This window comes from Pieris napi, chromosome 11 (genome assembly GCF_905475465.1).
Source record: "Pieris napi chromosome 11, ilPieNapi1.2, whole genome shotgun sequence".
In the NCBI taxonomy this organism is placed as follows: domain Eukaryota; kingdom Metazoa; phylum Arthropoda; class Insecta; order Lepidoptera; family Pieridae; genus Pieris; species Pieris napi.
Genome location: NC_062244.1, coordinates 9,331,820 through 9,348,949, shown reverse-complemented (window position 1 = coordinate 9,348,949; position 17,130 = coordinate 9,331,820). Strand labels below are relative to the sequence as shown.

The window sequence follows — 17,130 nt, the reverse complement described above, 5'->3', positions numbered from 1 at the left end:
TAGCCATATGGGAGTATTAATTAATTAATTCATAACTAATATTCACGACTATACTTATATTGATTATAAGTAATCATGACAATCAAATATACAATATTTACAATTTTCTTAACCTGCACAGTTATAATAAAAATAATTAAAAATTAATAGAAGGTCCTTGTGGTAGTGTTCCTTTAATGCTGGCAGCATTTCCTCGCTGTATTGCGATACTAATTCGTTGAACCAGGAAAGCACCAGCTCGGGGTCACCGGTACTATCTAACAAGCGCCAACTTAAATCTTTAATTAGAGCCTGTGTACTTGAACCCATTATTCGTGTAAAGTGGTTGTTATGTTTCCCTGTATAACTAGAAAAAATCTCACTAGATGCAAACGCATATATGAAGTTGCAAGTTGTATGAAAAAATCCTAAGCCAATGTTGTTAAATTTCCAGCAAGTTCATTATATACTATTAAAACAGCATTATAGACGCAAATGTAACATAAACTACAGAATGTAAACGAAGATTATATAGACATTGCAAAATGTACCAATCACAGCCAACAAAGCTCAAAAACAAAGAAATCTTATATCATTCACTAACATCTCGGGAACAAAACGAAACTAAAGTACAGTATGTAATGTCGGTCTCACATGCCAACTATCATTTAACTCCGGAACTGGGTCTCGAATACCTCAAATATTTATGAGACTTAAGATCCGCTATTTGTTTCTGAGATTTCGCAAAGTTCTGTGTTGTTTCAAATTGAAATCGAATTTCATATTTTGTTTATAATATTAAAGATTGATTTTTAGTTTTTGTATTATAATTAAAGTAAAGATTTAACTACAGTATTTCGTTTATTTGTAATTTAACTATATGAGAAAACGTTTTACGTGCCTGTCTTTCGTAGAACGTTTTCTTCAGATTTGTTTCTTGTTGTTACAGTATATAAAAAAATTGACAGAGAGTATTATAATAACAGTGTAATTACTGAATTGATTTGGATGATTAGAGGGATGTGTGCATGATTATTGAGGTCGTGAATCATGGCTAAGCATAGATGGACTTTTCCTTTTGATGAAGGTAACATATGGTTCTCGTTAGACCAAAAAATCGACGATGTTTCAGGTACCGAAGTTGAGCCTTTAAAATAATTGCGAAGATTGAGAGATCTTAGGCCAAGACAAATGAATCTTCGTCGGTTTGAGATTAAAACTTCACTAATCATTTGTTTTCTTCCGTTTGAACAAATAACGTAATTATCTACGCTACGATAACAACTTGTAATTTATGAGAATTCTTCCAACAATATTTTTTGGAACTTCTTCATGGAATCTTGTAACTCTTATCATCTGCAAATTTGTCAAGATAACAGATTTTGTTTGTAATGCTTAATGAATTTCTTGTTAAAGGTCAAAAATTTAATAAATTTCCTTAAAACAACTTTACAGACACAATAGAATTTACATATGTACGTGTTAAAGAATCTTAACGACATTATAAGAAAATGTGTTGTAATAGTTCAAGCTTACCGTCCGTTCGTTAAGAGCAGTGTTGGCCTAGTGGCTTCAGAGTGCGACTCCATCCCAATGGAGTTTCATTCTATGTGTGCATTTAACATTAGCTCGATCGCTGTAGTAAAACATCGTGAGGAAACCGGCTTGCCTTAGACCCAAAAAGTCGACGGCGTGTATCAGGCAAAGGAGGCTGATCACCTACTTGCCTATTAGATTGACAAATGATCATGAAACAGATACAGAAATCTGAGGCCCAGACCTGAAAAGGTTGTAGCACCATTGATTTATTTTTACCGTCCGTTTTACAACAATTCCGTGTTGGTACAAAAGGTTTTTAAAAATCTATAAAACAAATGAAGGGCCAAGTTGAAGATAACAGCTATAAAAATTATGAACTCATTTTCTATTTACTAAAATATAAATAAATTACATTAAAATGACATAGTTCGCAGTAAAAATGTGGTTTTATACATAGTAAGGTAGATTATGTTTTCTGGTCTGTTGTGGAAGCTCACTTGATATTGAGAGCATTGTTGATTCAGGTCAAAGCGAATATATTATATTTGTTCAGGCGACGGGGGCTGCGGCTTTTAATTTTTTTTATTGTTACTTTTTGAAGTGCCCTTTATGTAATAGAAAAAGTTGTGGAATGTTTTCTGTTTGACTCCGCTTTGACGTGTATAATGGGGGAAATACTGTGTTCTTGTGTAAGTTAGATTCACTGATTTACCTACCTTCTAAGTTGCGGTCGAATTCACCAGATCTATTTGATCATATTCATCAAGCAAAGATAAACTGAACTATAGAAGTATAGATATTTTTAAGCGTATTCTATGAAGCCAATAACGATTTTAATTGGTGACTTCATCGGTTTCCTTCACTGGTTTTCCACTCCCTCCCCAGGTACACTTACGAACCTCAGTAAAAAAAAATATTCATGCTATAATACATAATACACAATAGATGCACTGTTGTGGAAAATTTAAAATTACACTAAGTGTTCCTTGTGAATTAAGCCGTTTGGTAAAAACTTTGACGAAAGCCGTAAATAAGAGAATGTACATATAGGTACATTTTTTTATAAACATACCTATTGGTTTATTGTATGTATAGTAAAATACGACATATATTCATGTTAATATATTTTCCTTGTTTGGTTTCAGGTAATTTTCAACCACATAACAGTACAACATAAGATTTATAGTAAGTAATATATAGAGGTATATTTTTTTGAGTTTATTGAAAGAGCTAGGTTGGCTTTATTAGCCAGGACTTTACGCACAATGGACCAAATGAGCGTGTAAGTGCGTAAATTAAGTCCACACTACACTACCAGAGGTAAGTTAATAATTATAAAAGTAGACGCGGTTGTACGTAGTTGTAGTCGCGCCTACGACTTAGTGACTTGGTAGACAAAATTATTCGAAATATTTGAATACATAATTATATATGCAATAATATAAGAAATTATTCGAATTCAAAACTAATTTTAAAAGCTCTCCAATTTGTTCTCATATGGTGGCTAAACGAGTGCTCAATGCGACATTGCATCGTCTTAATACCTATTTTATGTCTTTTATCTATGCCAGATTGAATACAATTAAATATAATAGTGAAGTTCTATAAAAATAAAACTCTATTGCAATCATTAACAATATTTTGTGTAATCCTAACAAACAATTATTTTGAATTCTATAACAAGTCGTTAATAATTAAACTTTTCATACTGTAAAAACATGAATAGCACTCTACACGAAAAATATTCAATTATGCGTTTGGTTAAACAATGACTTTACTGTACTGCAAAGGAAATTGGGACGTAGCGTTTGGTGATAGAGTTAAAATTGGCGAGCGATGCTTTGGAAGCTACTTTTAGATAGCTATAGTGAGGGTTTGACAAGCTGTGTTTATTGAAGGGTTATTGGACATTGGATACAGCGATAGAGCCTTTAACCACCTGTGTTTGGACACAGAACATCGACTTCTAAAATTGATCTTTATTTATAATACGTACGGTTTTATCGGCGTAAACAAACATTTGACAATTATAGGCAATCAAAAGTAAGAAGCGACGTTCCTTCTTTCATATTTATTTTATATCTAAAAAAGATACGGCTAATAGTAGTACTCAGAGTTGTTCATTATCGTTTATAGATATATATGATTTTTGCAATTATGTAGAGAACGGCAAGATGACTTTTAATCCCCGATTAATTAGCAAAAGATTTAACTTAGATTAGGATTTTTAGCTCTCAATTGAATCTTTAGTAACTATTTTATCTTTATTTTAACCTTTGAGTAAGCTCAAACTTAAATAAAATGTATTCTATGTAATAGTTACTAGGAATGTAACTCGTAGATATAATCACATATTCAAAAGAATAAAAATAATTTAAAATGTATCCCTCAGTTCAGATAAAACTTTAGTTTTTCCTTTAGGAAATCCTAGTAAAACCCAGGTGACAGGCAGCCCCGCTAGATCTGACAGGGTGGCTTTTCGCCCGGAAAGAATCCAATTTTCCGAATGATTTCCCTCTAAACGTAGCGCACTGTCGCCTCGGCTTATGATATTTTTCGCGCGTTATTGAAAGGCTTGTGATAGCCAACAAATAGGTATTATTAAAAGTAATAGAAAATAATAGAATTTCGGTAGTAATAGTAAAGAAAGTGTTGAGTTTTCAATACACACGAAGAACATAAGTGAATTAGGATAATATAGAAGAATTCCTTAAAAAATAAAACAGATAATATATAAAATAAGATTATTTCGTTAAGAGAATTCAATGTGTCAAACCATTATTTATTTATTTATAAACGGGGTATGAAGATCCTATTAGTCTAATTTTTGGAAGTCGGTACCAAAAATCGAAATTTTGGTTCATGTAAATCGGTCCAGCGGCCAATTAATCATACACAATAACTTGTTCAGTTTCCTTGAAGTGATTTATAAATATAAGCTTATTATTACAACTTGTGGAACATTTCATAACAAACAATATATTTTGGTGTCACGATACTGTTGAAATTTTCTCTACATCGTGTAAGATAAAAGTGTAGTGTCTTTATATTTTATTACTGAATTTTTTTTGGTAAAAACAGCAGTTAAAAAGATATATAAATAGACCTGCTTCATCATGTGTCATTACTTCGAGTACAGTTGCTTAAAAAAGGTATAATAAATAACTTCGATCTGTTAAATGAGGCGTAGATTGAGGATAACGTACGTGATGAAGAATTGTCAGTCGGTTGAGTGGGAAAATACACTATTATTTTAACATTCTTCATTCATTGAACAGGTAAAAGGTTCCTTCTCTAGTTCATTACATCAAAAGTACCTTATTATCTCTAAGCTAAATTTAAGAATATGGCTTATAATGTTAAAAATGTAAAAAATATATTTACATATGAATATAACTTTTTTCTCTAGCTGTGATCCACAATGTGTCTTCCTCTATGAAACGAGAAACTTCCACCGCTCCCAGTCGAGTGCCACTTCTTTTTTTTTTGAATGGAATCTCGCTGGTTGCCTTCAGGGTCTTTACAGCTCAACTCGGGCTGTTTTGGCGTGCGTGGCTCGCCCTGAATGGGTTTTTTTCCCGCGACTAGCGTAAGGTCGTATCCTGTGAGACTCGAACCTCGGATTGGGCCGTCACGGGGTGGCCATTCGCCTGAAAGGCAGGACGGAAGCTCACTGGAGTGAGCGAAGTACGTAGTAAAGGTCCTCGCCTTGCGAGTCCGAGTGCCACTTCCCGCCAGTTGCTGGCTTTAGATAATTGATTTAAATCCCATTGGAGCATTTCCAAACGTTCAAACGCTTATTAAGAATTGCACACATAACTAACATAAACGTAACGTAACATCGCGGGGAAACCAATATGTCTTTAACCCGATAATGCTTACGTGACAGGCATCGCCACCTACTTAATTAATGGCGCTACAACCTTATAGGTCTTAGTGTCTAGTGGTCTAGTGTAAGGGCTAGTTGATCTAGTTCTTAGGGTAGGAAATTAAGCACTCCAATGATGACTTGATTCACTATAATTCACTTCACTGACTTACATAAACTGTATAACTTCAAAGTTGAACAGAGGAATTGCCCGTGCGCATGTGTCACAACCTCTTTAATAATCTATTCCCTACTCCGACTCGACCATCCCACTTCGGGGATATGTTCGAGTCAATTCGTAAACAACCGAACGAGCTAAAGTAACTATTACACATGCGCACTTGTAGCAAGATTCTTAAGAAAAAATGTTTAGATTTTAATAAAATAAATTAGTGTAAAATGCGCACTTACAAAGAAAATCAATTGGTGCTCTAGACATTGCAACACTGCTGACCATCTACTCCCCATAAAGAAGAATTAATCAATGAAACAGATCCAGAAACACCCCTTGCCCCATTAACTACTGGATCTTATAAATACTAAAATTTATGCTACTCCAGTCCATTAGCAAGTATATTTGACACAAAAGGAATTATACCAAGTCTTTTATAACATAGAAATTATTTTAAGGGTGCGTCGAATCCCAACATCAAAGTAACGTTGCCCTTTAACGACAGGGCAATGTATTGCTCTGAAATACCCTCTTTTATATTTTTGTTGTCACATTATTACGAGTGGTTCTTTTTTCAAACGTCACAAATAAGTCCCATTGAAGTTGTTTTACCCTTTAGAAATTAGGTATCTTTCTTATGTTAAATACTGACTGTACGGTTCCTCGGTTATCGGGGTGCTTTAAATGATAGAGAATCATAATTTTACTCTATATTAACTCGCGTACATAATAGAATATAAGCGAAATAATGAAATGTTGTTGCTATGCAACGTATGAATGCAATGTAACAGTTGAAGAAAGTCCCTACGTCTGGCTATACTCTCGAGGCGTAACTCCGACGATTTAGGAAATCGCCACACTTATAAAACTAACCACGCTTATAAAAATTGCCAGAGAATTTCTTGCCAGTTCTTCTTGCCCGCTCTACGCCGTTGACTTGCGAAGTGGTATTAAATGTAAATTTAGAATCAATTTAACATCTTTTCTGTTGACGTTCATAAGTGTACTTGCTTACCTATATGAGTAAAGTTATTTTGAGTATAAAAGCCTGAGTGAGCAAAATGTACAGCCTTGGCTTGTACACTAATACAGTATGAAAATAAAATAAATATTCAAAATTTACTATAAAATACTCTACTACTAATACTTTATTTACTTTTATGATTTAACAATTTTGCAATTTTATTTTATATACTATTCGGGATCATATTATGTCTCTTTTCGAGTTACCCTGTACACCGGAATATCAAACCCAGGACCGGGTTACATACAACACAAGCCAGTATGCAATTAATATGCAAGAAATGTATTCAATTAAAGTACCTATATCTCGTATATTAATTAGTTTTTGGCGGCAACACTACGCAGTGTACAGGAATATTCATAACTTAGAAAGCGATTAAACGTATTGAGAAACGTCATAGTTAGTATCTACACCAAATCCCTTACACGTCCATTAATCCCACTCAGACGTGCAATTTATCAAACAGACAGACATAATAAGTGCTAAGCGTTTACAACACATGACAACCTTATCATTTTGTAGTGTACGATTTTTCCTTGTTTTATTTTTCCTGGATCTAGGATTATCCTCTCTACCTGTTTGGGACTAAGGCTCGCTTTTGTCTACAATTTTCAGGTATGAATTCTTTTTAAGTGACTTAAGACTTAGAGTAATTGAAGGGCGTAAGCGGAGTGATATAATTTTGAATAGCCAATGCAGCTTAACTACTGATTACTCTAAAATAGTGTCTAAAGTAAATTTCAAAAACTCTAGTTTTTAATTAGATTTATATATGACAGTTTACAAGAATTAGCTTTAGGTCCGTTCATTGTACGATAGTCGTTTTAAATAAACAAAAATTCTACCTACCCATTAATTAACAGAAAGGTTCTTATTTGGGATTTTATAAATATTGCATTGTCTAATTTATTTTACCGTGGGTTATATACTTGAAATTTATATTTGACTTGACTTTTATTGTTTCTATTAAAGTGATGTAACTGTTTGTTTCCTGATAATTAAATTAACCTAACTTACCAAACAGTACGATAGTTCCTACCATGCCTTAGACTTTACTTATAAGTTCAATTTTTTTTAATACGTTTTATTTGATTTTTTTTGTGTTGATACGTTTTTCCGCTTTTCGCCTGAGCCGGGCACCCGTCGGCTCGCTAAATGCATTGCTTGCTGAGTAAGTTCTTTCGCATTAATAACCGCAGGTGCAAAGAGATGACGGATGGAGATTGTAACGAGATCTCGTTTAAAACACTCGGTGTAATGGCTTTCTAGTTTTGACGTCTCGCTAAAAAGCCTTTAATAGACTCTATAAGTCTCTATATTATTTAAAATTTTACACAGAAATATTTTATTTTTGCGATGATTTGTAAAATTGTTCTCGCGACACTAGAGTCATTAGGCTTAGGATTCTTTCCATAGAGTAACCTATTCTATACACATAACATCATTAAAAACGCTTGGATCCTTATAGGCAAGAATCAGGTGGTCAGGGCACGGCATTGGTACTTAAACATGGTGGCTTTCTCACAGCGATATTCTTTACTCGGTAAATAAGTGTTAAATGCGCACTTAGATAAAAATTCATTGTTCAGTCCCAATTAAACGCTTACATTTAACAGACTTACAAGTGTTTTTATAAATAAAACACAAACCTAATAAATACATTATTTTGCTTCTAATAAATATACCTTTGAGAACTGGCTAGAGGCTGGTACTGGATCAAAATACAAAATAATATGATTTCTTTACAGTAACAATAATAGAATTTTCATAAGATCCTTCGTTTTTATTTTATGCCAATTAAAGTAAAAATACTTATCAGAGTTATTCGATACTTATTTCTTTACATTTATTATTAATAAAATACGTCTATACAGAGATAGAACTTTCAATAGTCGAGTCGGAGCTTTTGCTAGAGCGGGATTTGACATTGTAATCGTAGAAGAAGTGGATGTTATAGGGCTGATCCCGTCCCGTGTCATTTGCGCAGCGATTGTCGTGAATCTTCACAAACACTATAAAAATTCATACTTTAATAACGCAAAGAGCAATTAAATACTAAAAGATAAAATTATATGTTAATAAGGTTCTTAAAAGCTAATTAGCGTGACCTGAAGGTTGCAGTTTTTAAGTTTTCAATATAAACTTAAGTATTTGATTTAAAAGATTTACCAGACCTCAAAAAAATCTGGTCTGGTTTTTGCACTGAGAGTATATAGAGTTTATTGAACTTTTCTTAGAAGAGTTTTGATTTTATTTTTCCTTTTACTTTCGCCACTATCGGTTTCAAAACCCATTTTCAATATTTTATATAGTTATGAAAACGAATATGTAGCGTGTACTATTATACTTTATACACAAATTCACTTCTATTGAACTAGCCGTTCTTGACGATTTTATAATGATAAATGACTATCCAAGCAATTTTTTTTCTCTTTTCAAACCAGTACTCTCAGTTTAGCGCATTCAAGCAAACAAACCCCTTAGCTTTTTAATATCAACTTGGATTAAACTACGTACTGGTGCCATCCTGACAATTCCTATAGTGCATCATACATAGGCTTTTGAAGGTCCTCCGAGCCCGTTGATAGGCTCCACAAATCCACTTTATACTCGGATTTTTCCATTTCTTCACCATGTCTTCGGGGCACGGGGTACATTTGCGATGCCATTTTCTCCTATAAAAATTAAGGTAAAAATAAAACTACGTTATTTTTTTAATGATGGAGAAAATCCTGTAAAATAAATTGAATACCAAAGTATCAAATAATTTCCGTATTGACATCGTTCTAAAAGCTTTGATTTAGTTTATGAATAGGATGTTATGTTATAACCTAATTCTAAACAACTAAAGCCTTAAGTCCTACAAGTTGTCGAATATCTACAGAGAACGCAGCCTTGCTTATTTCAAACATGTAAGTTTAAACATTATAACAACGCGTTATGAAAATTATATGACAATTAAATATGAAGATAATTGGTTTATGGATTTCAAGCCAATATTAAATTGATATCGTTTTATTATCTTATTCGGAGCAAGAAATAACACCGATTCATTTGTTCGAATTACCAATTAATCTTCAAAATAGGGTTTGTAATTGCCTTTCAAATCTGCGTCCTCTCATTGAATTATTTAATTAATTGTACTTTTTATATACATATATATCATTGTATATATTGTATACCTACTACAAAATTGTGTAAACCAAAAATAACGCCAAAATGATTTACAGACAACAGCTTTACTCTAAATTTCTGTTAAAATTAGAAAAAAAATTACCATCCTCTCCGTTCTTTGGATGATTTGGGATGGTGCTTTTGCTCAGAGGATGATGTGGATGAGGGCGATATGTCTAAGGACTCATGCTCATCTTTACTTGAACCATCTAAAAAAATACAAATATTGAAAAAACTTGCTTCGATTATTTTCTACTTTGTAGTGGTACAAAAACTAACACTCTAATAGAATTGTGACAATCGGGTTATAAAACTCCATTTATATAATAATTTATAAGTGAAATAATTGTATATTTTACCACTTTTACGAAAACCCTCCGAGGATGATGTAGATAGCTCCCTATGTTTGTCCTTTTTTCTTCTTGTTTCCACTTCTCTTATGTCATTACTTATATTTTCATTAACTGTAACATTTTCAATCAGCGCCGCCGATAAATGAACTGCAAGGGGATACTTTACACATTATTTTTGAAAGAAAAATTATACTATGGAATCGCCATTTGGTACTTGACACAAGGCCTTGTTGTTGAAATATTATTTGATATGTTTTTGGAAATTTATTTAAAAGTAAACGGCCACATACTTTAGATAGATATGTTAATATAATGTATAATATTTATACTAAAAATATTCTGATAAACTGACCTTTACGGTGACATAGATGGCGCTTATCTGAGTTTTTTCGATTTTAAAAACTTGAGCAACCTTGCGTAATCGTTACAAACTATACGTTAATTATTTATAATAAACGAGCAGACCGGCCAAGCGTTGCTGTGGCTAAGGTTTTTGTTATATTACATAGTAGCAAACTTTTCAAGGGAAACGGTAGGAGAATACCAGTCATGGGGACCACCATGCTTTATTGGTGGTTATGCCATTAAATTGTATCTTATGTAAAACGTTGGTACTTTTAACACACCGCCATCTGTTAGAATTGTGACTATCAAATAATTAACAAATACATATTTTGCAATGAAATAATATTACGGGTATAAATTGAGATGTAAGCTATCCTATATTTTAAGTTGGATCAAACTACACACGGTGTGCAAATTTGATTGATATCGGTTCGGTAGTTTAGGAGTCCATAGCGGAAAAACAACGTGACACGTAATTTATATATATTAAGATATATTTATAAACAAATAAGAGGAAGGCCTTGACCTTCGACTAAGAAAAAAATGCAAATTTTTAAAACGATCAACGTCATTTTTATGAAATATAAAGGTTTTTTAAAAAGGAAAGTTTGTGAATCCAACATAGTTTGCGGCCGCTCTACAAGGCAGCTTTGGAACTTTTGATGTCGAAGCTTTTACCGCAGATAAAGTTAACTTTGCTTGTTCTTGGATACACTTTCCATCAGTTTTATACAAATTTAGTTCTTCGAATAGAAGTTTTAGTGTCATGGAAGTTTGTGTTTAACCTTTTCAATTTACGTCTATTAGACATGGATAGACAAATACAGTATAAACTGTTTATAACGTCATTCGTTATAATGACGAGCTCTCTATAACGTAAAAATGAGTTAACTTTGTTTGGTTTAACACACCATACGTTAATTCTTCCCCTCTATAATGAAACTTCTCTATAACGAATAAAAATTCTCGGTCCCTTTTAATTCGTTATACAGAGTTTTAAATTAGCAATTATGAAAAATATAATTAGTCACCTTTCTTAGTCAGAAAGGAGCCTCTCTATTATTTATAATGTAATGAATTTTTTTGTATTCGTAGAGTCGATTCACGTCCTCCGATTTAATTGACACGGTATCGGAAAACATTTACAATGTTGAAATAGTCATAAATAATTGAATGCTCGCCTTACCGATGATTATTAATAGCGATATCTCGACAGGCAGCAGCCGCATACTATTTTATCAAACCAATTCACTTTAGCGCCTGTAAAATGTATGAAAAATCATAAATTCTGACCACGAACGCTTATCACTATATTTATATAAAATATTTTATGCTCTCGATATTTTTATGTTTTATTATATTTGAATTCAACACATCTACAGGGTTTATGCATTTTGATTGTTTGGGCAATTTTACAGAGATTTAAGGCATATATTCGTTTTGTATTTACTGTGTACATTTTGGGCTTTGTTGATGTTGTATGGGCTAACATTTTTTGAGCAAATAATAATATTAAAAAACACTTTATTTACAGCACAATAACACAAAACAGAAGAAAAATAAGATTAAATAAATGAAGATTTGTTCCAGACAACTCAAACATAAATAATAAATAAATAAGCTAAGGTGTGTTTATTGTAAATAAAATAGATTTAACATCCGTTCCTTAATTAAAAATCACGGTTTTATTTATTACTTATTTCATTTTGATAGTACATAATTATTATATTATAAAACTTAAAAAATCATGGGACGCCTGGCAGATGTGAAACATCGACATTATTTTGTAAAAGTAATATGAAAAGCAGAAAAGAACAGATTGTGATAGTAACTAAATATGTCATAATTATTAAATAAAATATTACGATTTTTTTCCAGATAACGATGACTATTTATTGAATAAACATTTATTTTCATGAAATACACAAAATTACGAATTTATTTCAAATCGTGACTACTTAATTCGTTTAATCAGTGACTTCGAAATACACACACCGTACACACTACTGCATATAGACTGTATATATACCTATACCAGAAATCGGTATTACGTGCGGCTATAGATGTTTCACATCAAAAATAAAATACCAAACCAACCAAACTAACTAACTTATAACTACACTAAACTACTCACTATAAAAATATTTATAGGTAAAAGCTAATTCAAAGCTTTATTATTACCATCTGGATAATTTTATTAAATGTTGACTTAGTCTAAGAGATCTGCCTTATACTTACTTACACTTAGATAGCAAAATGTATCGGTGAACAGTCGAGGTTAGAAGACACGACCACGGGCGTAATAGTCCTATCCAGCCTACTTACTGCTCAAATTCGGTGAATAGGTCCTTTATTAGGGTCTAATGTTTATTGCGTCTCTGATAAATCTCATCTAATTATGTTAATAGCAATGTATAAAACACGGGGTCAACAAATTGGAGATGTGATTAACGATCAAGCGCCAGGCGAATAACAATTTATATTATTAGGCACCATGTGGGGATAATGGCGGAATTTCGTAATTCCCTATAATTGAAATTGCTTTGTTTAGAATTTATATCGAGTTTGATGAAAACTCATTTACCAGCGTTTAGAACTGTAAATATCCTCTATTCAAAGAGTCAATTTGAGTCAAAAGATGGCATAATTTTGATACGGTGCGTGATTGATTATGTGTATGGGTCAGTAGTAGATAAGTTCTATTTCTGTTTTATAGATTTCTTTAGGCAAGCTTCTGTATATTTGAGCCATTGAGAGTTGTATCGCCAATATTATGTGTCGACACATGGGAATGACGCAATTCAAAATACAATATGAAATTCATTTTTTATCACATTAAACTCTATAAACGTAAAACCAATGTCGGCCGTGGTACGAGCTGTTTTTGCATCGCTTGTCAGATATCTTCACAAACACTGAAATAAAAAAAAAACATATATGATAATATAGTACATTATTTAAAAAAAAGTGATAACCCTAAAATTAATTTTATTTTACTTATTTTTCAATAAAACCTTTTATAAAAATACTAGCTGGCATGGCGAACATCGTACCGCCTAACAGTCGATACTTTATTTTTTTTTTAATACTTATTCTGCTATTCGGGAAGTATAGCAGAATAAGTAATATTATTAGGATAAAAAAAAGTTGATAAGACAACAAATAAAAAATTACCTTCCCGGAACACTTCCCGGAATCCACTAACACTTGTTATGGTATTAAAGTTCAAATTGACTTTTAAGTATTATTACGAATATTTTGTATGGGAATACAGAAAAGTGTTGTTTTTACACTTTTTCACTCAATTTTTTAAAAATTTTTTTCTCCGTAAGAACCATCCTCGTACTTCAAGGAATATTATTAAAAAAAATCAGACAAATCGGTCAAGCCGTTTTCATGTTATGTCGTGACAACGAAAAACGGGTTTCATTTTTATATATATACATTGAATTAATTAAAATTTTTAAATGAATTAATCTTATTACTAGTTCCATCCTGACAGTTCCTATACCGCATCATACACTCGCTCTTGAAGGATCGGTGCGCGCGCTGATACGCTGCACAGATCCATTTGATACCAAAATTTATATATTTCTTTAACATATCGTGAGGACATGGCGTGCACTGGCGCCATGTTTTTGTTCTGAAATTTTTATGAACAATTATTATAAACATAAAAATATCTTTGTATGCCTACTAAAAGTAATAAAATAATGACTTTGTTATCACCATACTTTGATAGGAAAAATTAAGGTTAATTCATTGTTATCGTGCGATGGCTGTTTATCTGTTGCAAATCATAATCAATTAAACATACCCAGAAGTGTATTTGTGTATAAATAATGTTAGAGTAGCTTTATAAGAATCCTTAGGTAGAATGCCTAGCGAACCCCGAGGGCCCATATTAAGGGCATGTGAAGGGCTGAGGTGTTTTTAGTGGGTGGGGTCTCGCTACCCCTCTGAATAGCAGAGGGTTTTGAGTGTAGACCCAGCCCCACTGTCCACGCGTCAAGCTCGACATCCTTGATGTGGGCCTGCGTAAGCGCATTTTCACCTCGTATAAAAAAAAAAGAAAAAAAAAAAAAAGCTTTACAAGAATAAACGAGATAATAACCAGAGAAATGTACTATTTGCAATGAACATTATAAACTTACGCTCGCCTGGCCTCTTTGGTTTCAATAGACGACGCCTCCGAAGACAAACTTGAAGAGACGCTCTCGGAGCCAGACGATATGGAGCTTAAATGATAAAATATCAGAAACTTTAAAGAATTTCCTCGAGAAAATATTAACTCTAAGATTGTTAGCGAAGTTCAAAAACTAAATGGCAGATTGTGGCAAGACTGTTAAGTATATGACACTCTTTGGACGTTCAAATATAAATAGGATACAACTTTAAAAGATTGGTTATTATATTTTATTTCCGAGAGTTTTGCGATTGCTTTTTTTTAATGTAATTCATATGCTATGCTGCATATGTATTGACTAACTAATAAGAGTGTTTACTGTATAAACGGAACTGAACTTAAAAGGCCGGCAACGCACTTGCGACCCATTTGGCATTGTGACTGTTCATGGGCAGCGTTCGACTTAATATCAGGTAAGCCGTTTGCGCCCTTTTCTATAAAAAAAAATCTCTTATGATTTGGCATTTTTATCATGTTATGTTTACTTATATTATAAACTAGTAGGTATCATTGAATTTACATTATAGAAATTTAAAGTTCATAATATCATAATGCTGTTTGTAATTAAGCTGATGTAATTTTTAATTGATCTTGGGGTAATCGGCGTAATTTTTAAATTGATGACCGATGATATTTAGACATATTTGTAGACATATGAAGTAGTAAAGACTAGAAGTAAAAAAATTTTTTTTAGAACGGCAAACAGGCAGGAGGCTCACCTGATGTTAAGTGATACCGCCACCCATGGACACTCTCAATGCCAGAGGGCTCGCGAGTGCGTTGCCGGCCTTTTAAGAATTGGTACGCTCTTTTCTTGAAGGACCCTAAGTCGAATTGGTTCGGAAATACCTCAGTGGGCAGCTGGTTCCACATAGTGGTGGTGCGCGGCAAAAACTGCCTTGAAAAACGCTCAGTTGTGGGAAATGTAACGTAGTAATACCTGCTTCTATGAGCTGAATTGCTAGTCTTAAGATCGCTTCCGCTCTCACCGGATGTGTTTCCTTCATACGCATACCACCTACCACCCCGGTGTTGAGCGTCACCGAACTCCGCCTGTTCTATTATGTCTCGACGTTCAAGCCCATAAGGGGTTAGAGTTAGTTGGCATATTGTAACTGAAAGTAATCCTTAATATTTATTTTGGTTCAAGGGCGGATCTTGGGTCAGGGTTAAAGTCAGTAGAACCTTTATGTGAAACCATACGTATCTATTTGTGATTATCATAATTTATTTATTTTAGATTGTTTACGTATGTAGCTATAGTTAGAGGTAGTAAAATATGGTCTTAGTTGCTCAGTTATTGGTTAGTAAACAAAACATAACTATAGTATGCCATGGACAGCAAGGGTGTTTTAGGATAGGCGTGTTTTTTGTAAAAATTGACAATGATGGAAAGGCGTGGTTTGGTTTTTGGTTGGTTTGATTTTTTCATCTAATCAGTATCAATAATAATTTAAGAAGAAGCAAGAACTTTTTTAAGACCCTCACATATCGATATATGTATTATTTATATCGTTAACTTATAAAAATACTATTTAATATACTTTTCATCTAATAAAACCTAACTTCACCTACCATTACATAATAGGACGCTATTTTTGCTAATGTTAGTAAAAAAATTACCGCTGCGTCCAAAGAAACTCTATCGTTCTTGTTCATTATTCTCAATTACATACGACCTATTGTTAGATGACATATTTAGAAATAAACAGCTATAGTTATCGAACAGTTTGACAGTATCGCAATATTTCCCAATAGAATATGAGGTTTGTTCAGTAACTGGGCTAGAAATTTTCTGCGTGCATTGTATCTCTGGTAATAGACTAATAGCGCTCGCCGCCGGGGAAATCACTTTTAATTGCTCGATATTTTTATAAGAGATTCATGTGGTTTCATTACTTGTAACGTACTTAAGAACTTAAAAGTGAACAGTGTTCGATTTTTAAATAGTACGTTAGTAAATTCATGAACTATAATGGTTTGGTAGGAAGAAGAATTGTTAGAATCATCTGTTCATGGTCGCCCTATTTATCCCATTCGAGACTTAAGATCGATTTTATTGGCTAATTTACAATTTTAAAATCTCGAAAGCATTATTTAAACGTAAAAATTGAGTAATTATTTGGTAAAGTGAAAATTAAAATTAACAATAGAATATTAAGGTTATAATATTCGCGTTATTCTAGTTGCAATATTATTTTTGCTTCTTCGCTTAGAAGGAAAATTATGTAAGTTGTTTATTACTTCTCGGGTCTTGGGCTTTATTAAGGATCGTATCTAAAGTAATTTAAATGTTCTAAGAAAATATGATGGTTTATATTAAAGTATACTTTACCATCTATTATAAAAATTATACTCCATAAGCTTGCGCATTGCTCGGCGAACACAAAGTAAGTCAACATTATTTTAATAGCAAAGCGGAATTTAATATAAAACTCATGCGAGTATTGCAATATTGATTGCGTAAAAGAAATAAAGTTATGTTCTTGT

General features: G+C 32.7%; 3 protein-coding genes across 10 annotated transcripts in view; 1 reads left to right on the top strand and 2 right to left on the bottom strand.

Moving 5' to 3' along the window:
* LOC125053671 (dystrophin, isoforms A/C/F/G/H-like) overlaps positions 1-17,130 on the top strand; it is a 358,079-nt gene that overhangs the window by 162,744 nt on the left and 178,205 nt on the right. The window lies entirely within an intron of this gene.
* Positions 8,368-11,837, bottom strand: LOC125053678. The gene is made up of 5 exons (XM_047655175.1): positions 11,641-11,837; positions 10,116-10,256; positions 9,860-9,965; positions 9,100-9,257; positions 8,368-8,594 (listed from the first exon to the last, which is right to left on the bottom strand). The coding sequence occupies exons 1-5, from the start codon at positions 11,681-11,683 to the stop codon at positions 8,449-8,451; spliced, it is 594 nt and encodes a 197-aa protein (XP_047511131.1). The 5' UTR covers positions 11,684-11,837; the 3' UTR covers positions 8,368-8,448.
* Positions 13,232-17,096, bottom strand: LOC125053679. Its single transcript, XM_047655176.1, has 5 exons — positions 16,976-17,096; positions 15,581-15,755; positions 14,609-14,692; positions 13,940-14,097; positions 13,232-13,369 (listed from the first exon to the last, which is right to left on the bottom strand). The coding sequence occupies exons 1-5, from the start codon at positions 17,040-17,042 to the stop codon at positions 13,290-13,292; spliced, it is 564 nt and encodes a 187-aa protein (XP_047511132.1). The 5' UTR covers positions 17,043-17,096; the 3' UTR covers positions 13,232-13,289.